This window comes from Gracilinanus agilis, chromosome 1 (assembly GCF_016433145.1).
Source record: "Gracilinanus agilis isolate LMUSP501 chromosome 1, AgileGrace, whole genome shotgun sequence".
Classification (NCBI taxonomy): domain Eukaryota; kingdom Metazoa; phylum Chordata; class Mammalia; order Didelphimorphia; family Didelphidae; genus Gracilinanus; species Gracilinanus agilis.
The window spans coordinates 795643637-795661027 of NC_058130.1; the positions used below are offsets into that span (position 1 = coordinate 795643637).

Below are 17391 nucleotides of genomic sequence, written 5' to 3' on the forward strand. Positions count from 1 at the left end.
AGATATGCTTTAGTAATAGTGGATAGATTAACTAAATGGCCAGAAGCTTTTCCAGCAAAGCGTAACACCTCAGCTTTTGTTGTGAAAATCTTACTAAGACAATTAATACCTAGATTCTCTATACCATTACATATTGCGTCAGATTCTGGGTCCCATTTCGCGAATAAGATTTTAGCTACAGTTTATGAAACATTAGGAATTAAAAGATATCTTCACTCAATATTTAGACCTCAGTCCAGCGGACAGATTGAACAGGTGAATAAATCTCTGAAAAATCTTGGAGCAAAATTATGTGCAGGCAAAGCACCTCAAAGCATTCACAAATTATCACACCTAGGTATGGAATGCAAGCTATATGAATATATCAAATTGCTCAAGCAACGATTAAATCAATTTCACAAATTAGGCTTGATACATCAAAGAGTACCTTTTGATTTTAATCTACACAACTTCCAACCCTGAGATTATGTTTACACCAGAAACTTCGCTAGGAAGTCTGTGTTAAAACCCAAGTGGCTTGGACCTTTCCAAATAATTTTAACAACTCCAAGTACAATCAAAATTGAAGGGAAGGATCCATGGTTCCATGTCACTCATGTCAAGCCAGCAAAAGACATGTCCCAACAACAACCACAAGACCCAGAAACTATACAACACAAAGATCAATTAGCACCAACTGATCAATCAAGCAAGTCCTCAGAAAATCCAAAATCTATACATAAGACCATAGAAACAGAGCAGCAATCAGAACAACAATCAGAACAACAATCAGAACAAATACGCCACCGGTCGATCCCAGGGTCCAATCTTTGGGTGAGGACTCCCTTGGCAATTCTGCCGGCCTCTGCCACAAAGAGTTGAAACAGCTTGTCTGAATCAGGAAGGGCTAGGGCGGGGGCTTCAAGCATTGCAGCACGGAGATGCTGAAAAGCAGCACCCATATCAGCGGTCCATGTCTAGGAGGGGGACTAGAGGGTGGCCTCATACAGGGGCTTGGCTAGGGCTGCAAAACCAGGTATCCACAATCTGCAATACCCCATTGTCCCCAAGAATTCTTGAACTTGTTGAGGGTTTGATGGAGTTGAGATGGAAAGGATGGTTTGGGTCATGTCCGGGGTGAACCAACGCAATCCGTCCCGTAAGTGATATCCCAAGAAAAAAACTTCCGTGAGGGCAATGTGTGCCTTCTTGGCACTCACTCCATAGCCCGCTGAGTTGAGGCATCAGAGCAAGGCTTCTGTTGCAGTCTTGCAAGAGTTTTCAGTCAGAGTAGCAATAAGGAGGTCATCAACTTACTGTAGAAGAGTAACCTCGGGGTTCTGCTCACAAAACGGCTGCAAGTCTCGGGCCAAGGCATCACTGAAGAAGAAGGGCCTGAGTTTGAGACCCTGGGGCAGGTGAGTCCAAGTGAGTTGGACCATACACCAGACATGGGGGAAAACCATTCAAAGGCAAAAACAGATTGGCTAATGGGCATGAGAGGAAGGATGAAAAAAGCATCTTTAAGGTCCAGAGTGGTGAACCAGATCAGGGAGGGGTGGATGTTGCTCAGAAGAGTATATGGGTTGGGGACAGTGGGGTTTATGTCCTCAATATGCCTACTGACCTCCTTGAGGTCCTGGACTGGTCTTTAGTCTGTTCCCCCGGGTTTCTTGACAGGCAGCAGAGGGGTGTTCCACGGGGACTGACAGGGTGTTAGGATTCCAGCTTTTCAGAAGCAGATAATATGGGATTGGATGCCTTTGTGTGCCTCCAGGGACAAAGGATATTGTTTGACCCGCACTGGTACGGCCCCACTCTAAAGGTTTATCATGTTGGGGGCTTGGTTGACAGCGAGGCCCACTCCAGATCACTCTGCCCAAACAGTGGGGAATTTTTCCACCCAGGGGAGTACATGAGGGAGAATGGCATCAGGTGTTGGTCCAGAAAAAAGTCTATGTTCATTTTGCAGGGAGAGAATTAGGACATGCAGGGGGGTCCCCGAATCATTGGTGACCATGACTCTCCCTGCAGAAAACTGAATATGGGCCCCAATCTTATGTAACAAGTCCCTCCCTAAGAGGGATACGAGACTGTCTAGAATGACCAAGAAGGAATGGATGACTTGTCAGGTTCCTAGGTTGACAGTACAGGAGCTGGTCCAGGGATACCAGTTGACTCTGGCCACGCCTTGGACCCAGGATGACTTAGAGGACAACTTCCCAAAAGGGGCTGTCAGGACAGAGTTCTGCTCTCGTGTCAACCAACATAGGGCACGACTTCCCCTCAATGTTTGCCGTTACCCAGGACTCAGGGAGGGGCCTGAGATCCATCCCCTTCAGTCTTCTCCTTCAAAAATGAGTGCTGGGGAGGGGTGTCTCTGCCATGGGGGGCTGCGCGGCCCTCCCCCTCTCTGTAACTGAGGGCACTGCCATTTCCAATGATCTGGGTCCCTGCAATGGAAGCAGCCTCTTGAAGCTCTGGGGCATCCCCTGGGATAGCCACAAGGGGTCAGAGGTGGGCCAGATAAGGCTCTGGGTTGAGCAAGGGCTTCTGCCAGAATAAAAGTTATCTGTTGCTGGCACTTCAGAAACTGTTTCCTAGATTTCTTCTCTCGAGATTGGAGATCTTCCCGTCTCTTCCTTTCCCGCTCCTCCTCCTCCCTCTTGAGCTGTGACTGATGCTCAAGGTCCTCCTGTCTGAATCACTCTGCCCACTCTTCCTAGGTCTCCCGGGAGTTAAAGATCTTTTTGGCTATTTTAAGGAGGTCAGAGAAGGCTGGTTGAGAAAGTCTTCCAGCTTTTGAAGCTTTCTCCAAATGTCCGGGGTGCCTGATTGATGAGCACCAGGAGAACCGCGGTCTGACTAGTGGGGGTCTTGGGGTCCAAGGGGGAATAAATCTTAAATGCCTCCTGTAGGCTCTCTAAAAACTCCACTGGATTTTCCTTGGGGCCCTGAAGTATGGATTCAATTTTAGCCAAATTAGTGGGCTTTTGGGCTGCTGCCCAGAGCCCAGCCAAGAGAGTCTGGCGGTATGTTCGATGATGCTCCCTACCTTCCTCCTAGGCGAAATCCCAGTCCAGACAGGTGACATGAAAAACAACAGCCAGGTGGGTCGGGTCGATGGTGGGCCGACCATCATCGCCAAGGACCAGTTTGCACCCTTTGGCATGAATGCTGTCTTGCTCCTCCAAAGTAAAGAGGGTTCAGAGGAGTTGTTGGCAGTCGTCCCAAGTGGGCCTGTGAGTTAAGAAAATGGACTCAACCAGATTGATTAGCTTCTGGGGTTGCTCAGAGAAAGGTAAGTTTTGATGCTTCCAGTTATAAAGATCACTTGAAGTAAAGGGCCAATATTGGTGGACTAGAGGACCTCTTGGTACCGTGGGGCCAACTGTATGAACTGGAAGGACAGTAGTAGAGGAGGGAGCTTCGGGGCCAGGAACATGACATTCACAGTGATCACGGCTCCGAGTGTGGTGTGCAGGGGGAGAGGGGAAATCTGCCAGAGGGGTTGCTGCCTCTGCCTCATTATCCCCTTCCTGAGGAGGCAAAGGAGGATAGAGCATGGGCGGGAACCCTGGTGCATATAGTGGTGGAAGAATGGGGGAGATCCGGGGGAGGCTCATCTGGGGTGGGCAAAACTGGGGGCGGTTTTTTAGTCTTATTGGGGTTGGAATGTGAGGGCTGGCCGGCTTGTGCGACCAGGACCTGGGTAGGAGTAGGTTGATTATTGCTCATGTTGGACATATCCACACTCAGCCTCCACACTAAGCCTCATTAACATCACATGATTATTGCTCCTGCCTTACCGTTTGTTTTGTTGCATCAGTAAAAATATTCACAGCATTCATTAGAGGGTGCATAGAGGTTATTTTTGGAAAAATAATAGGAATGAGCTTCACAAATTGCAACATTTTGTTACTAGGAATGTGATTATCAATCTTCCCTGTAAAATCTGCAAATGCAATTTGCCATGTTGGGGATTATGTAAATACATTTTGAACTTGTTCTAGTGTGATAGGGAGATGAATGGTATCTGGATCACAACCAAAGAGTTGTTGAGACCTCTTCCTGATCTGAGTAATGACTACCACCATCAGTTTAAATAACTAGTGAGAGGTTTCATTTGTTGTTTAGATAAATGCAGCCACTCAATGATATGGTCACCTTGATGTAAGGCACCAGAAAGCTTTGAGTCCTTAGCAAACCAACAGTTTAACAATTAACAATTTCTCTCCTTGATAATTAAGAAGCCTGAACTCCAAGAAATATATTATTTAGATAATTAAGGCCTGAAATGGACAAAGCTAGACAAGACTATCTGACCAAGTGCAATCCTATAAATCAAGAGTGCATGACTCAATTTGTTTAAGATATCTATGAAATATATTTCTGCTCCCAGAATTAATCTCCTACTAATTGGTGGTTGGAATTTGGCCTTTGACCCTGGACCTATCTCTCTACTTTTTAGACTCTAATGAGTTTTTGTATAATTTGAAACTCCTTCACAGCTGTGATTCTTTCTCTGTGCTCTTTGTGTGAAACCAGTATATATTAAACTCAAGACTCCATGGCAAGTTGGAGCAGTTATGAGCTAAGCATTTAGTCTGACTGTTCTCATTCCATCTGACACTACTAAACGCCACTCAGAACTCCCAGAAATATAGATCTGGTTCTCTATATGATGGCGCCTAATGTGGGGGCTTTCTGAGCAGTGCGAATACACTTCCCCCCCAGCCAAAGTGCTTCCCAAATTCAGGTGGCTAGGAGACTCATCCACTGGCTTCGCAGCCCGCTCATGGAGAAGAGAACATGAGGTATTAGAGATGAGTATCTTTGATCTTTTATCTTTACAACTTAAGACAAACAGAACACCATGGGTCAGAGTGAATCAAAGGAAAGAACTGTTTTTATTGATATAACTAAGCACACCCTTAGGAAATGGGGAGTAAAAATTAGTAAAGAACAGCTCACTAAATTTCTTGATCTTATTCAAAATTGTAGCCCATGGATTCCCTTAGAATTCTGGCAAAAAGTTGGCAATGATTTGAAAAATTATTATACTGAGCACAGATCAGAACAAGTGCCAGTAAAAATTTCATCGGCTGCTGAAAAAACAACTTTGTTATCTGGTCAGAATTCAGAGAATGAAATCTTTACGGTTTCAGTGTTGGAATCGGAAGAGGAGGAGGAAAAGGCTCATCATAAATCAAAATGGAGTTTTAAAATTCGAATGAAAAAGTTACTAGCAGTGGACCTTCCTCCACCTAAAAACCTCTCTTCAAAAGAGGAAAGAGAGATAAAAGCAGAGGAGCCTCTGCCACTTGGGGCTCCACCTCCACAGCCACAGCCCCCAAATATAGGTTTTAAAGGAGCCCTAAAAATGCTCAGAAGGTCAGAGATATATCATTCTGTTTCCCAGTTATTTTGAGAGCAGAGGAATTGGATGATGATGATGAAGTAGCTCCCACATGGGAGCCTCTTCCCTACAAAGTGTTAAAAGAAATTAAGACAGCCTGTGCTTCATATGGTCTTGCTTCTCCATACACTTTATCTTTGGTGGAGACTTTAGAAGGGCTTTGGATCACCCCCTTTGATTGGAATCACATAGTAAGATATTCCCTTTCTGCAGGGGACTACCTCTTTTGGAAATCAGAATTTGATGAATTGGCAAAACAGAAGGCAGCCATTAATAAGAAACAGGGTATCAGAGTTACTAAAGAAATGTTACTTGGAAAAGATGAATGGGAATTACATTCTGATCAGATTAATTTACCTAGAGAAGCTTTAATTCAATGTATGAAGTGTTCCTTAGAGGCATGGAAAAGAATCCCTGTAACTAAGAAATTGTCCACAGGTTTGGCTGAGATTAGACAAGGCCCAGAGGAAATATATACAGATTTTAAAAAAAGATTAAATCAGGAGGTAAAAAATATACAAATGACGAATATTCAACTCAGATAATAGTCAGAAAGTTTGCCTACAACAAGGCCAATAATGTGTGTCAGAGTATGCTTCAAAATGTTAAAGAATCTGGGACTATTAGTGACTATGTGAAAGCTTGTGAGGACTTTAATCCAGCCTACATGCAGGGTATAGCCATCGTGGCAGCCCTGAAAGGAAAAACATATTCTGAAATGATTAAGGGCTCAAAAGCTATAAAAAGCTCGTTCCAATGCCCCTAACTCTTTGTGTCCCAGATGTGAGAAAGGTTATGACTGGAAGAAAAATTGTAATTCCAAATTCCATCGAAATGGTTACAGATTACCAGATAAGAAATCTCAGGGAAGACGGAAAGGAGGCCAACCACTGGCCCCACCAATGACTAAATTTAATCCAAGAATTCATCCTAGTTTAGCCAGTTCTTGCTAGAATTGTTTTTCTGAATAATAAACTGTCTTTTTCTCCAGATTTCTTTAGCCATGTTAGATGTGATTTATTGATCTGTGGATAGGATGTCTTATATTTGTTAGAGTATGTGTGAAATGCCCACAAAATATGTCTTTGAACAGTCTGTGTGTCTATATGTTGTGTTTATGTGTCTGTGATCTATTTGTAATGGTTTTGTTTGCCTGTGATCCCAATGGAATTTTGGAGAAAATAAATCTCTCTCTTTCTCATTCATTCCAGAGGAATGGGAAAGACAGAGGAGTTTGAGAAATTCAGAAAAATAACATCTCTAATGGATTTCTTTTTTAAATTAATTTTTTTTATTTTTAGAAAAATTTTCCATGGTTACATAATTCATGTTTTCACTTTACCCTTCACCCCCTCAAACTCCTCCCATAGCTAACTCGCATTTCCACTGGTTTTAACAGGTGTCATTGATCAAGACCTATTTCCATATTATTGATAGTTGCATTGGTGTGGTCCTTTCAGGTCTACATCCCCCATCATGTCCTCATCAACTCAAGTTCAAGCAGTTGTTTTTCTTCTGTGTTTCCTCTCCTGTAGTTCCTCCTCTGAATGTGGGTAGCATTCTTTTCCATAAATCCCTCAGAATTGCCTTGGGTCATTGCATTGCTGCTAATACAGACTTCCATTACATTCAATTTTAATTTAATTTAATTTAATTTTAACAGTGTATCAGTGTCTGTGTACAGTGTTCTTCTGGCTCTGTTCATTTCACTCTGCATCAATTCCTGGAGGTCTTTCCAGTTCACATGGAATTCTCCCAGTTTATTATTCCTTTGAGCACAATAGTATTCCATCACCAACATATACCACAATTTGTTCAGCCATTCCCCAACTGAAGGGCATACCCTCCTTTTCCAGTTTTTTGCCACCACAAAGAGTACAACTATAAATATTTCTTTACAAGTTTGTTTATCTATGGTCTCTTTGGGGTACAAACCCAGCAATGGTATGGCTGGATCAAAGGGCAGGCATTCTTTTATCTCTCTTTGGGCATAATTCCAAATTGCTATCCAGAATGGTTGGATCAGTTCACAACTCCACCAGCAGTACATTAATGTCCCAATTTTGCCACATCCCCTCCAACATTCATTACTCTCCCCTGCTATCATCTTAGCCAATTTGCTAGGTGTGAGGTGGTACCTCAGAGTTGTTTTGATTTGCCTTTCTCTAATTATTAGAGAGTTAGAACATTTTCTCATGTACTTATTGATAGTTTTGATTTCTTTATCTGAAAATTGCCTATTCCTGTCCCTTGCCCATTTTTAGATCAACATCTCACACCCTACAACAAGATAAATTCAGAATGGGTGAAAGACTTGAATATAAAGAAGGAAACTGTAAGTAAATTAAGTGAATACAGAATAGTATACTTGTCAGATTTCTGGGAAAGGAAAGATTTTAAAACCAAGCAAGAGTTAGAAAAAATTACAAAATGTAAAATAAATAATTTTGATTATATTAAATTAAAAAAATTTTTGTACAAACAAAAACAATGCAACCAAAATGATAAGGGAAACAACAAACTGGGAAAAAATCTTTATAACAAAAAATTCTGACAGAGGTCTAATTACTCAAATATACAAGGAGATAAATCAATTGTATTAAAAATCAAGCCATTCTAATGGATTTCTGAGTGTTTTAAACTCTAAAAGAATTTAATTAATCAAAAGAAATCATATTCTCTGCTCTCATTAAGGCGAGAATCAACAAGATAATTTGTCTACATTTCTTCTTCCATTTCTTACTGGCCATAAGAAAGGGAACAAAGAAATCATAAGACAATAACAGGAGACAGATTTGATCCCACCACCAAATTCTATCAACAGGTTAAATACGGAGGTATATATTTAATCAAATTTAACAAGGATTATAAATGCAATCTAAGAAAATTTTTATTCAGACAGAAAAAGCAATGATTCTGAACTGTGTACTGAGGTACAGAAGTGCAATTTAAAACTTTCTTAGCTAATCAGAATCATCAGTTCACCTAAATACTTAACCGAGAGTGGTAAAAACCTTTTGGACTGCCACAAGTTTAATCTACCATTAATCACACTGATGTTAGTGAAAATATTATCTTATAAATTATTAGAACAATACCATTGGCTTGTATTTCATAATTAGACCCCTTTAAACAAAGAATGGTACATGAGAAAAATTTAAGCCAGAATTGAATCATCCATGCTGCCTCAGTTCAGCAAGAAATAATTTTGGATAGCTCCTTTTTCTCAAAACTCAGCCCTTTCTCTAATTCATTAGAATACATGTTTGGTAAGAATTTGAATAGATACTGATAGTATAATATAAATCTATTGACTCACAGTTGGAAATTGGAATTTCAGTTAATTTTAAATGTGCACAAAATTTATATTGGAAAAGTTATGTCAAGACTTACAGTGTGTAAAATATGGATTTGAATAATCAGATTTGCCAAAAATACTTATCAAACTAAATTTGAGGATTGCAAATTATATAAGGATACTAGTTCATGATTTAAAAGAAATATTTAATCAGATATGTAGATTTGTCCTAAGGTATTGAGAGGCCAGACTACAGGTTTTATTCTTCTTTAAGCAGGGGTCTGAAAAAATAACTGATATATATAGGAAACATTATTAAGAAGTTTTGATCAGGGAAAATTTGGATGTAGTGAAGTTTAAATTAATATTCATTTGGAAGTGATAAATCATCAAGATTTTAAAATAATCAGGCAAATTTTATAAGTGCAGTAACTAAAGAGTTAAAGCTATAAGGGTTGTAGCGAGACCAAAAGCTGCCGCAGCCTCAGACATGTTTCAAAAGTAATTTAATCTCTTCTACACATAGGATTGAGAGACTGACTATAATTATTTTCAGAAACAGGAAAGAATAATAATTATTGAAGAGTGACAGTTATACCAACTCAAACTCAGTAAAGGGAAACAATTAATAAGAAGCTAATGTTAATTTTGTAATTTACAGAAATCTGGCTCAACTTCAGTAGTTATCTCTGTTTCAATTAATATCAGAATATGCAAAAAATTATTATTGTGATAACTTTAATCTAAGCTTTAAGGATCTAGATCCTAGTCAAATTATGTCACCTATGTTCACTATTTCACTAGTCCTTAAAGATTAATTGAATAGATTAGGATTAGAATTGAGATAATGTAACAATCAAAGCTATTAGGAAAAAGACAATTCAAATATTATTAATCTGTTATTATAAAATATTATTGAAAATTAACATGCATTATAACACAAGAAATTAATTCGTATTCTCATATTTGTGATTTGTAGTAATGCATTCAAATCCAGAATATAAAATTTTAACAAAATGCATAACCCTCATAATAATTTGATTTCATAGTTAATATGTACTTGATTGTGATGGCATTAATATCATTTAATGTCTTTTACTTTGTAATGATTTTGATGGAATTAAAACTAATTAACAAGCTTGTTAATATTATAACAGTGTAATTGAAGAATGCATTCTAAAAAACTTAGAACTTCTAACAAACTTATTAACCCCTTCTTTACAGTAAATTTAGAACCTAAAGGGGTAATTAGCAGCCTCATTGAATTATGTGATGTAGACAATAATGTTGCAAGCAAAACTGATACAAATATTAGGTTTTAACAAAATTGTTATTGAATGTTATCAAAACATGTACCTTACTTTATGAAAACTGAAAACATATGTTCAAATGTAAACTATGTGTAAAAGCTATTTGTTAAAAATTGATCATGCCTATTTACAATAATATATAATTTGTATCGTGAACTAAATTTTAAAGTAAACTATCACAATAAGTTAAGGGAATAATCAGCCCCTGCCTTAACCCTCTCTAATCAAGAGAACAGTAATGAAAACTTTAATTCCAAGCAAGGTTATTCACTTTTTTTCTGTATTACTAGAAAGAATTACTAGATAATTTATTCATTGAGAAATAGTTGAAAAAGAAAATTTGTTTATCTTATTATGTAACATTAGAGTTTTTCATTGTGTATGTAAATCTTGGAAACCTTTCAAATGCTATTGGAAATAATTGCTGTTTAAGGTAAAAGTCATTGGATTTGCAACTAATATTACTCATTTATGGATCATTGAATTGGATTCGCCATTCAAAAGAAAGATATCACTGATGAATAATCCCTGACTCTTACCTCAAGTCAAACAATGTTATACTCCCTTCCCTCCTTTTGTCATATTCAAAACAAAGTGATATAATAATTGAAGCCCGAGAAATTTGAATATGTAAAGCAAGCCAATATACTCCACTGTTTACTTTAAAAACTGTACCCATCCCAAGTGTTGTTTCAATGAAAGTTAATTTGAACCTCTTGTAAATTAATTTATTTGTATAATTTATGAACATCAATTGGAATAACTAATTACAAATGCAAAGAAACAAACAATATCCCAGAATTATAATATGGGGGTCAAGGTTTTATTTTATTCTTACAGGAAATGGATCTGAGTTTTGGGAAAAAGACATTTTACTAAATCTAAACTATATATAAAATTTTGATCTTTAAAACATTTTTACTTAAAAAATATTGTATTTTTCCCTGAATTTTCAATTTATTGCTTTTCCTTTTAATTTTTTATAGAATTGGCTTTTTCCCTTTTTCTCATTTTTTTACTTAAAGTACATATTAATGTTAATCCTTTTTGACTTTACAGTAATACAAGTTTAATATTAATGCATACCCACAAAGCTTTAGTCTATGGAAACCTGCCATGAATTGGCAAATATTATGGGACTATAATTAATGATTCGGTCTGATTCAAGGAGAAGTGAACAAAAGAGCCACAAGGTTAAGGAGACCACCAAGTCCAATGGGACTGGTGAGAAACTGCACAGTGCCTAGCACCACAAGGTCAAAAAAGATTGACAAAACTTTCTCATGCCAATACTGAAGGACTTTAATTTAGTGGTTGGGGTTTGGGCTTGCAGCTTTTCTAACATGTTAAAGGCTAGACTTCCGTGAGCTCAATCCTAGTTAAGTACCAAAGGTTGGTCATTATCCTAGCTCAAATGCAGGTAAATCAGATCAGGAAAAGACACTTCCCTTTCTCACAAAAATTGGTCCTTTTCTTTCTCTTATAAGTGTGGTAATTGTCTATAGTCTTGGCTTCTGAATGGGTAATTACAGAATTGCTTAAATCACTTTACTTGGGCCTTGATTGAAAGACCTGCTATAAGTTTATTTTTCCCTACATTTTTGCACATAACACTTTGATATTTTAAATTTCATTCACAAGTTATTTTTTTCCTCTCTTCTCTCTTTCATTTGGATTTTTTTAATTTTTAAAATTTCTTTTGACAATTGATTCACACAACCCCAAAACTCAGCCATGTATTCTTAACTGATCTGAATGTTAGCCTTAACCCTCTTCAGGGGAGAATGTATGTTTTATAATCTAAAGTTTAAATCCTTTCGAGAGTAATTTCAGGATAAGAAATTTGCCATCTCCCCAGAATCCAGACGACAAACCTGTTTGGAGAAGACACCATGAAGATGCCTGCATAAACCTACACTGCATCAAGAAGATCCAAAATGAATTCTGGAGTACAGTTGATTGAACTATGGGGAGTTGAATGCATCTGTTTTGAAAGTACACTCTTATGCCAAAGGTGACTGCCCCCTAATTGGCTTTTTGTCAATGCATCTATCAATCATTTGATCATTGGTTTCATCCTCTTTCCTTTTTATCCCCAAATTTGTGTAACTTAAAAGTTAGTTATGGTTACAAGAGCCTTCGGGGAGACCACCTTCCCTTGGATCTTGTAAGAGAAATTCACACACCCCAACATGTGGATGCCCATTTTATTACTTATAATTCTGTTTTACTTGCCAATTCTCATTACATCACTCAGTCGTAAAGTAAGGCAAATTCAAGTTGAATTAAAATCTCTTTAATTTAAACAAAAGGAGAGGATGTTGAGAGCAATAGAGAGAAACAAAGTCTGGCAGTATAATCTGTGAATCCCATCAGATCCAGTTGTAGTTTACAAGATCTCTGTAGCTGATAGTTATAACCACTCTCTATGATTTCTCTCATTAATAAAAGGTTTTGCTGTATAATAAATAACTTCAATTTAAAAGAAAATGGGGTGGAGGTTCCGGGTAAAGATGGCAGCAGAATAAGAAGCAGCTCTTAACCTCTCCTGACTGAAACACACAAAACTCCTCAAGGGGACATAAAAACAAGTCCAGACGAACGGAGGAACCCCACAACAGGGTGCAGCGTGGAAGGTATGTGGAATCGGGACATTTCCATGATATAAAGGGGTGAAACAGCTCTCACTAAATCGCGGGCTGAGCAACCACCCCACCCCCACCCCCTCTACACACAACACCTATAGCGCCGAAGCCAGCTAAAAAGAAATAGAGCAAGTTTGGGGCACCCATCGAGTCATTGGCAGCTCCGGGGCCTGTTCCTGAGAGCAGCAAGATTTAGGACCCCAAAAAGCTAATGAACGCACACAAATTTTGAGCGCGGGAGCAGGGCGCCGAGAGCGGACGCAGGGTGCAAAGCGCGGGCTCAGAGCTCAGGCACGGGCGGAGGCGTGGGTGGAGGCAAACGCAGCCACAAGCTAAAGCTCTGAAACCCTAAGTGGGGAACCAGTGCAGACGGGTATATGACTGTGGAAGCAGCGCCCTGAGACTTGTAAAAAAACCTCCAGCAGATGATCAAGCAAGGGGGTCCAACAGGGGGCTTGACCGCGGACAGACCCTGAGCGCAAGGATAAACCTGAGAAGCTGCTGGGCTAACGATGGCTACCCAGTCTCAGGAAGTTCAGAAGAGAAAGATTAACAACAAGAAAAAGAAGTCTTTAACACTCGACAACTTTTACACAGAGAAAATCCAGACAACCGAGCAAACAGAGGAGGAGAACAAACAAGCATCCAGACCCTCCTCAAATAAGGAAAACTCCTCACAAGCTATGGAAGAGTTCAAAACTGAGACTTTGAGGAAAATGGAAGAGATCTATCTGGCAAGAAAATAACAGTTTAAAAGGTAGAATCTTGCAATTTGAAAGTGAGGCTCAAAAACCAAATGAACTTATAAGCAAATTGAACACCAGAAATGACCAGATGGAAAAGGAATACCAGAAGATTATGGCCGAAAACCAGAAGATTATGGCTGAAAACCAGAAGATTATAGCCGAAAATCAAAAGATCATAGCCGAAAATCAATCCCTAAAGGCTAGAATTGAGCAAGTAGAAGCTAATGATCTCTCAAGACAACAAGAACAAATAAAACAAAGTCAAAAGACTGAAAAAATAGAAGGAAACATGAAATATTTCAATGAGAGAGTGACAGACCAAGAAAACCGGTCTAGAAGAGACAATTTGAGAATAATTGGTCTTCCAGAAAAACCAGAAATTAATAGAAACCTGGACTCCATACTAACAAAAATAATTCAGCAAAATTGCCCTGAAGTCCTACAACAAGAGGGCAATATAGACATTGAAAGGATTCATAGAACACCTGCGACATTCGATCAAGAAAAGAAAACACCCAGAAATATAACTGCCAAATTCAAGAGTTTCCAAGCAAAAGAAAAAATCTTACAAGAAGCCAGAAAGAAACAATTCAAATATCAAGGAGCACCAATCAGCATCACACAGGATCTGGAAGCCTCCACGCTAAAAGATCACAAGGCTTCGAATACGATATTCAGAAAGGCAAGAGAGCTGGGCCTGCAACCACGGATCAACTACCCATCAAAATTGACTATATATTTCTAGGGGAAAGTATGGGCATTCAACAAAATTGAAGAATTCCAGGTATTTGAACAGAAAAGACCAGGGCTAAATGGAAAGTTTGATATCCAACCACAAAAATCAAGAGAAACATGAAAAGGTAAATAAGATACAGAGGAGAAAAAAAGAAAACTTAAAATTTTTAAATTTGCCTTTTTAAGGGCCTCAGTGAGATCTAATTATCTGTATTCCTATGTAGAGAAATGTTATGTATAATTCTCTGTAGTGAACTCTATTCACTATTATAGTATTCACTATTATAGTAATCAGAAGAATAATTCACAGGGTGAGGGTGGAACACTAAATAATCTAAGATGGCATGGGGGATGGGAAAGAGGGGGAGAATAGCAGGGGACACCAAGAGAAACTTGAGTGAATAAGAAAATAAGATATTCTATTACACACAAAGAGGGCATGGGAGGGAGAGGGGACAAATACTATTATAAGAAGGAGAGGAAGAGAGCATTAAGAGGTAATGATCAAAACTTACTCTTAGTGTAATCAACCCGGAGAGGGAAGAGTAGCTATACTATCCATTAGGACATAAAACTCTTATCTAACCCTTCTGAGAAAGTTAGAAGGGATAAAACAAGGGGAGCAGGGGAGAGGGGAGGTCAAAAAAGGGAGGGGAGAAGGGAGAGGAAATTCATAAGGCCTTTAAAAACAAAAAGAGGGGGAAAAATAAGGGAGGGGGTAGAAAGGGAAGTTAATCAAGGGAGGGAATAAGGGATAGCGGCTCAATAGCAAACCAGTGATTTAAAAGGAAAAAGTATAAGGAAAAAGGGGGTAGGAAGAGGGGAGGATTCAAAAATGTCAGCAAATGCACAACTGATGATTATAACTCTGAATGTGAATGGGATGAACTTGCTAATAAAACGGAAGCAAATAGCAGAGTGGATTAGAAACCAAAATCCCAACATATGTTGTCTACAAGAAACACATATGAGGCGGGTGGACATACACAAGTTTAAGTTTCATGGTTTAAGCAAAATCTTTTGGGCGTCAAATGAGAAAAAGAAGGCAGGAGTGGCTATTGTGATTTCTGACAAAGCCAAAGTAAAAATAGATATGATTAAAAAAGACAGGGAAGGTCATTACATCCTGATTAAAGGCAGTATAAACAATGAGGAAATAATACTGCTCAATATGTATGCACCAAGTGGCATAGCACCCAAATTCATAAAGGAGAAACTGGCAGAGCTCAAGAAGGAAATATAGTAAAACAATATTAGTGGGAGATCTAAATATTCCTCTGTCAGATCTAGATAAACGAAACCGAAAAATAAATAAGAGATAAGAGAGGTGAATGAAGTCCTAGAAAAATTAGATTTAATTGATATGTGGAGAAAAATAAATAGGGACAAAAAGGAATACACCTTCTTTTCAGCTGCACATGGCACATTCACAAAGATTGACCATGTTATAGGGCATAGAATCATTGCAAACAAATGCAAAAGAGCAGAAATAATAAATGTAACCTTCTCAGATCATAATGCAATGAAAATAATAAGTAGTAAGGGCACCTGGACAGGCAAATCAAAAACTAATTGGAAATTAAATAATATGATTCTTCAAAACCAACTTGTCAAAGAAGGAATCATAGAAACAATCAACAATTTCATTGAAGAAAATGACAATGATGAGACATCCTACCAAACTATGTGGGATGCGGCCAAGGCAGTACTCAGGGGGAAATTAATATTCTTGAGTGCATATATTAACAAATTAAGGAGGGCAGAGATCAATGAATTGGGCATGCAACTCAAAAAATTAGAAAGCGAGCAAATTAAAAATCCCCAGATGAAAACTAAATTAGAAATACTAAAAACCATGAGAGAAATTAATAAAATTGAAAGTAAAAGAACTATTGAATTAATAAATAAGACTAGAAGCTGGTATTTTGAAAAAACAGATAAAATAGACAAAGTACTGGTCAATCTAATAAAAAAAGGAAAGAAGAAAACCAAATTCATAGTATCAAAGATGAAAAGGGAGACCTCACCTCTAATGAAGGGGAAATTAAGGCAATCATTAAAAACTATTTTGCCCAATTATATTGCAATAAATACAACAATTTAGGAGATATGGATGAATATTTACAAAAATATAAACTGCCTAGATTAGCAGCAGAAGAAATAGAATACCTAAATAATCCCATATCAGAAAAAGAAATTGAACAAGCCATCAAAGAACTCCCTAAGAAAAAATTGCCAGGGCCTGATGGATTCACAAGTGAATTCTATCAGACATTCAAAAAGCAACTAATCCCAATACTATACAAATTATTTGATATGATAAGCAAAGAAGGAGTCCTACCAAATTCCTTTTATGACACAAATATGGTACTGATTCCAAAGCCAGGGAGATCAAAAACAGAGAAAGAAAACTACAGACCAATCTCCCTAATGAACATAGATGCAAAAATCTTAAATAGAATACTAGCAAAGAGACTCCAGCAAGTAATTAAGAAGATCATCCACCACGATCAGGTGGGATTTATACCAGGAATGCAAGGTTGGTTCAACATTAGGAAAACCAACCACATAATTGACCATATCAACAGTCTAACAAACAAAAATCACATGATTATCTCAATAGATGTTGAAAAAGCCTTTGACAAAATACAGCATCCATTCCTATTGAAAACGCTGAAAAGTATAGGAGTAGAAGGACCTTTCCTAAAAATAATAAACAGTATATACCTAAAACCATCAACAAGCATCATATGCAATGGGGATAAATTAGAAGCCTTCCCAATAAGATCAGGAGTAAAACAAGGATGCCCATTATCACCTCTATTATTCAACATAGTACTAGAAACACTAGCAGTTGCAATTAAAGAAGAAAAAGAAATTGAAGGTATCAAAATAGGCAAGGAGGAGACTAAGCTATCACTCTTTGCAGATGATATGATGGTATACTTAAAAAATCCTAGAGAATCAACTAAGAAGCTTGTAGAAATAATCAACAACTTTAGCAAAGTTGCAGGATACAAAATAAATGCACATAAATCATCAACATTTCTATACATTTCCAACACACTAGAGCAGCAAGAAGTAGAAAGAGAAACACCATTAAAAATCACCCTAGACAATATAAAATACTTAGGAATCTACCTACCAAAACAAACACAGCAATTATATGAAAACAACTACAAAACACTTTCCAAACAAATAAAACTGGATCTAAACAATTGGAAAGCCATTGATTGCTCATGAGTAGGACGAGCTAACA

General features: G+C 38.0%; 1 protein-coding gene across 1 annotated transcript in view; it reads left to right on the forward strand.

Moving 5' to 3' along the window:
- The first annotated feature begins 2081 nt into the window (after positions 1–2081).
- Positions 2082–17391, forward strand: part of LOC123230541 (zinc finger protein 345-like) — a 92794-nt gene continuing 77484 nt past the window's right edge. The window contains exons 1-2 of the mRNA XM_044656674.1: positions 2082–2277; positions 3046–3221. Coding sequence (XP_044512609.1) covers positions 2082–2277; positions 3046–3221 — 372 coding nt within the window. The remainder of the gene's footprint in view (positions 2278–3045; positions 3222–17391) is intronic.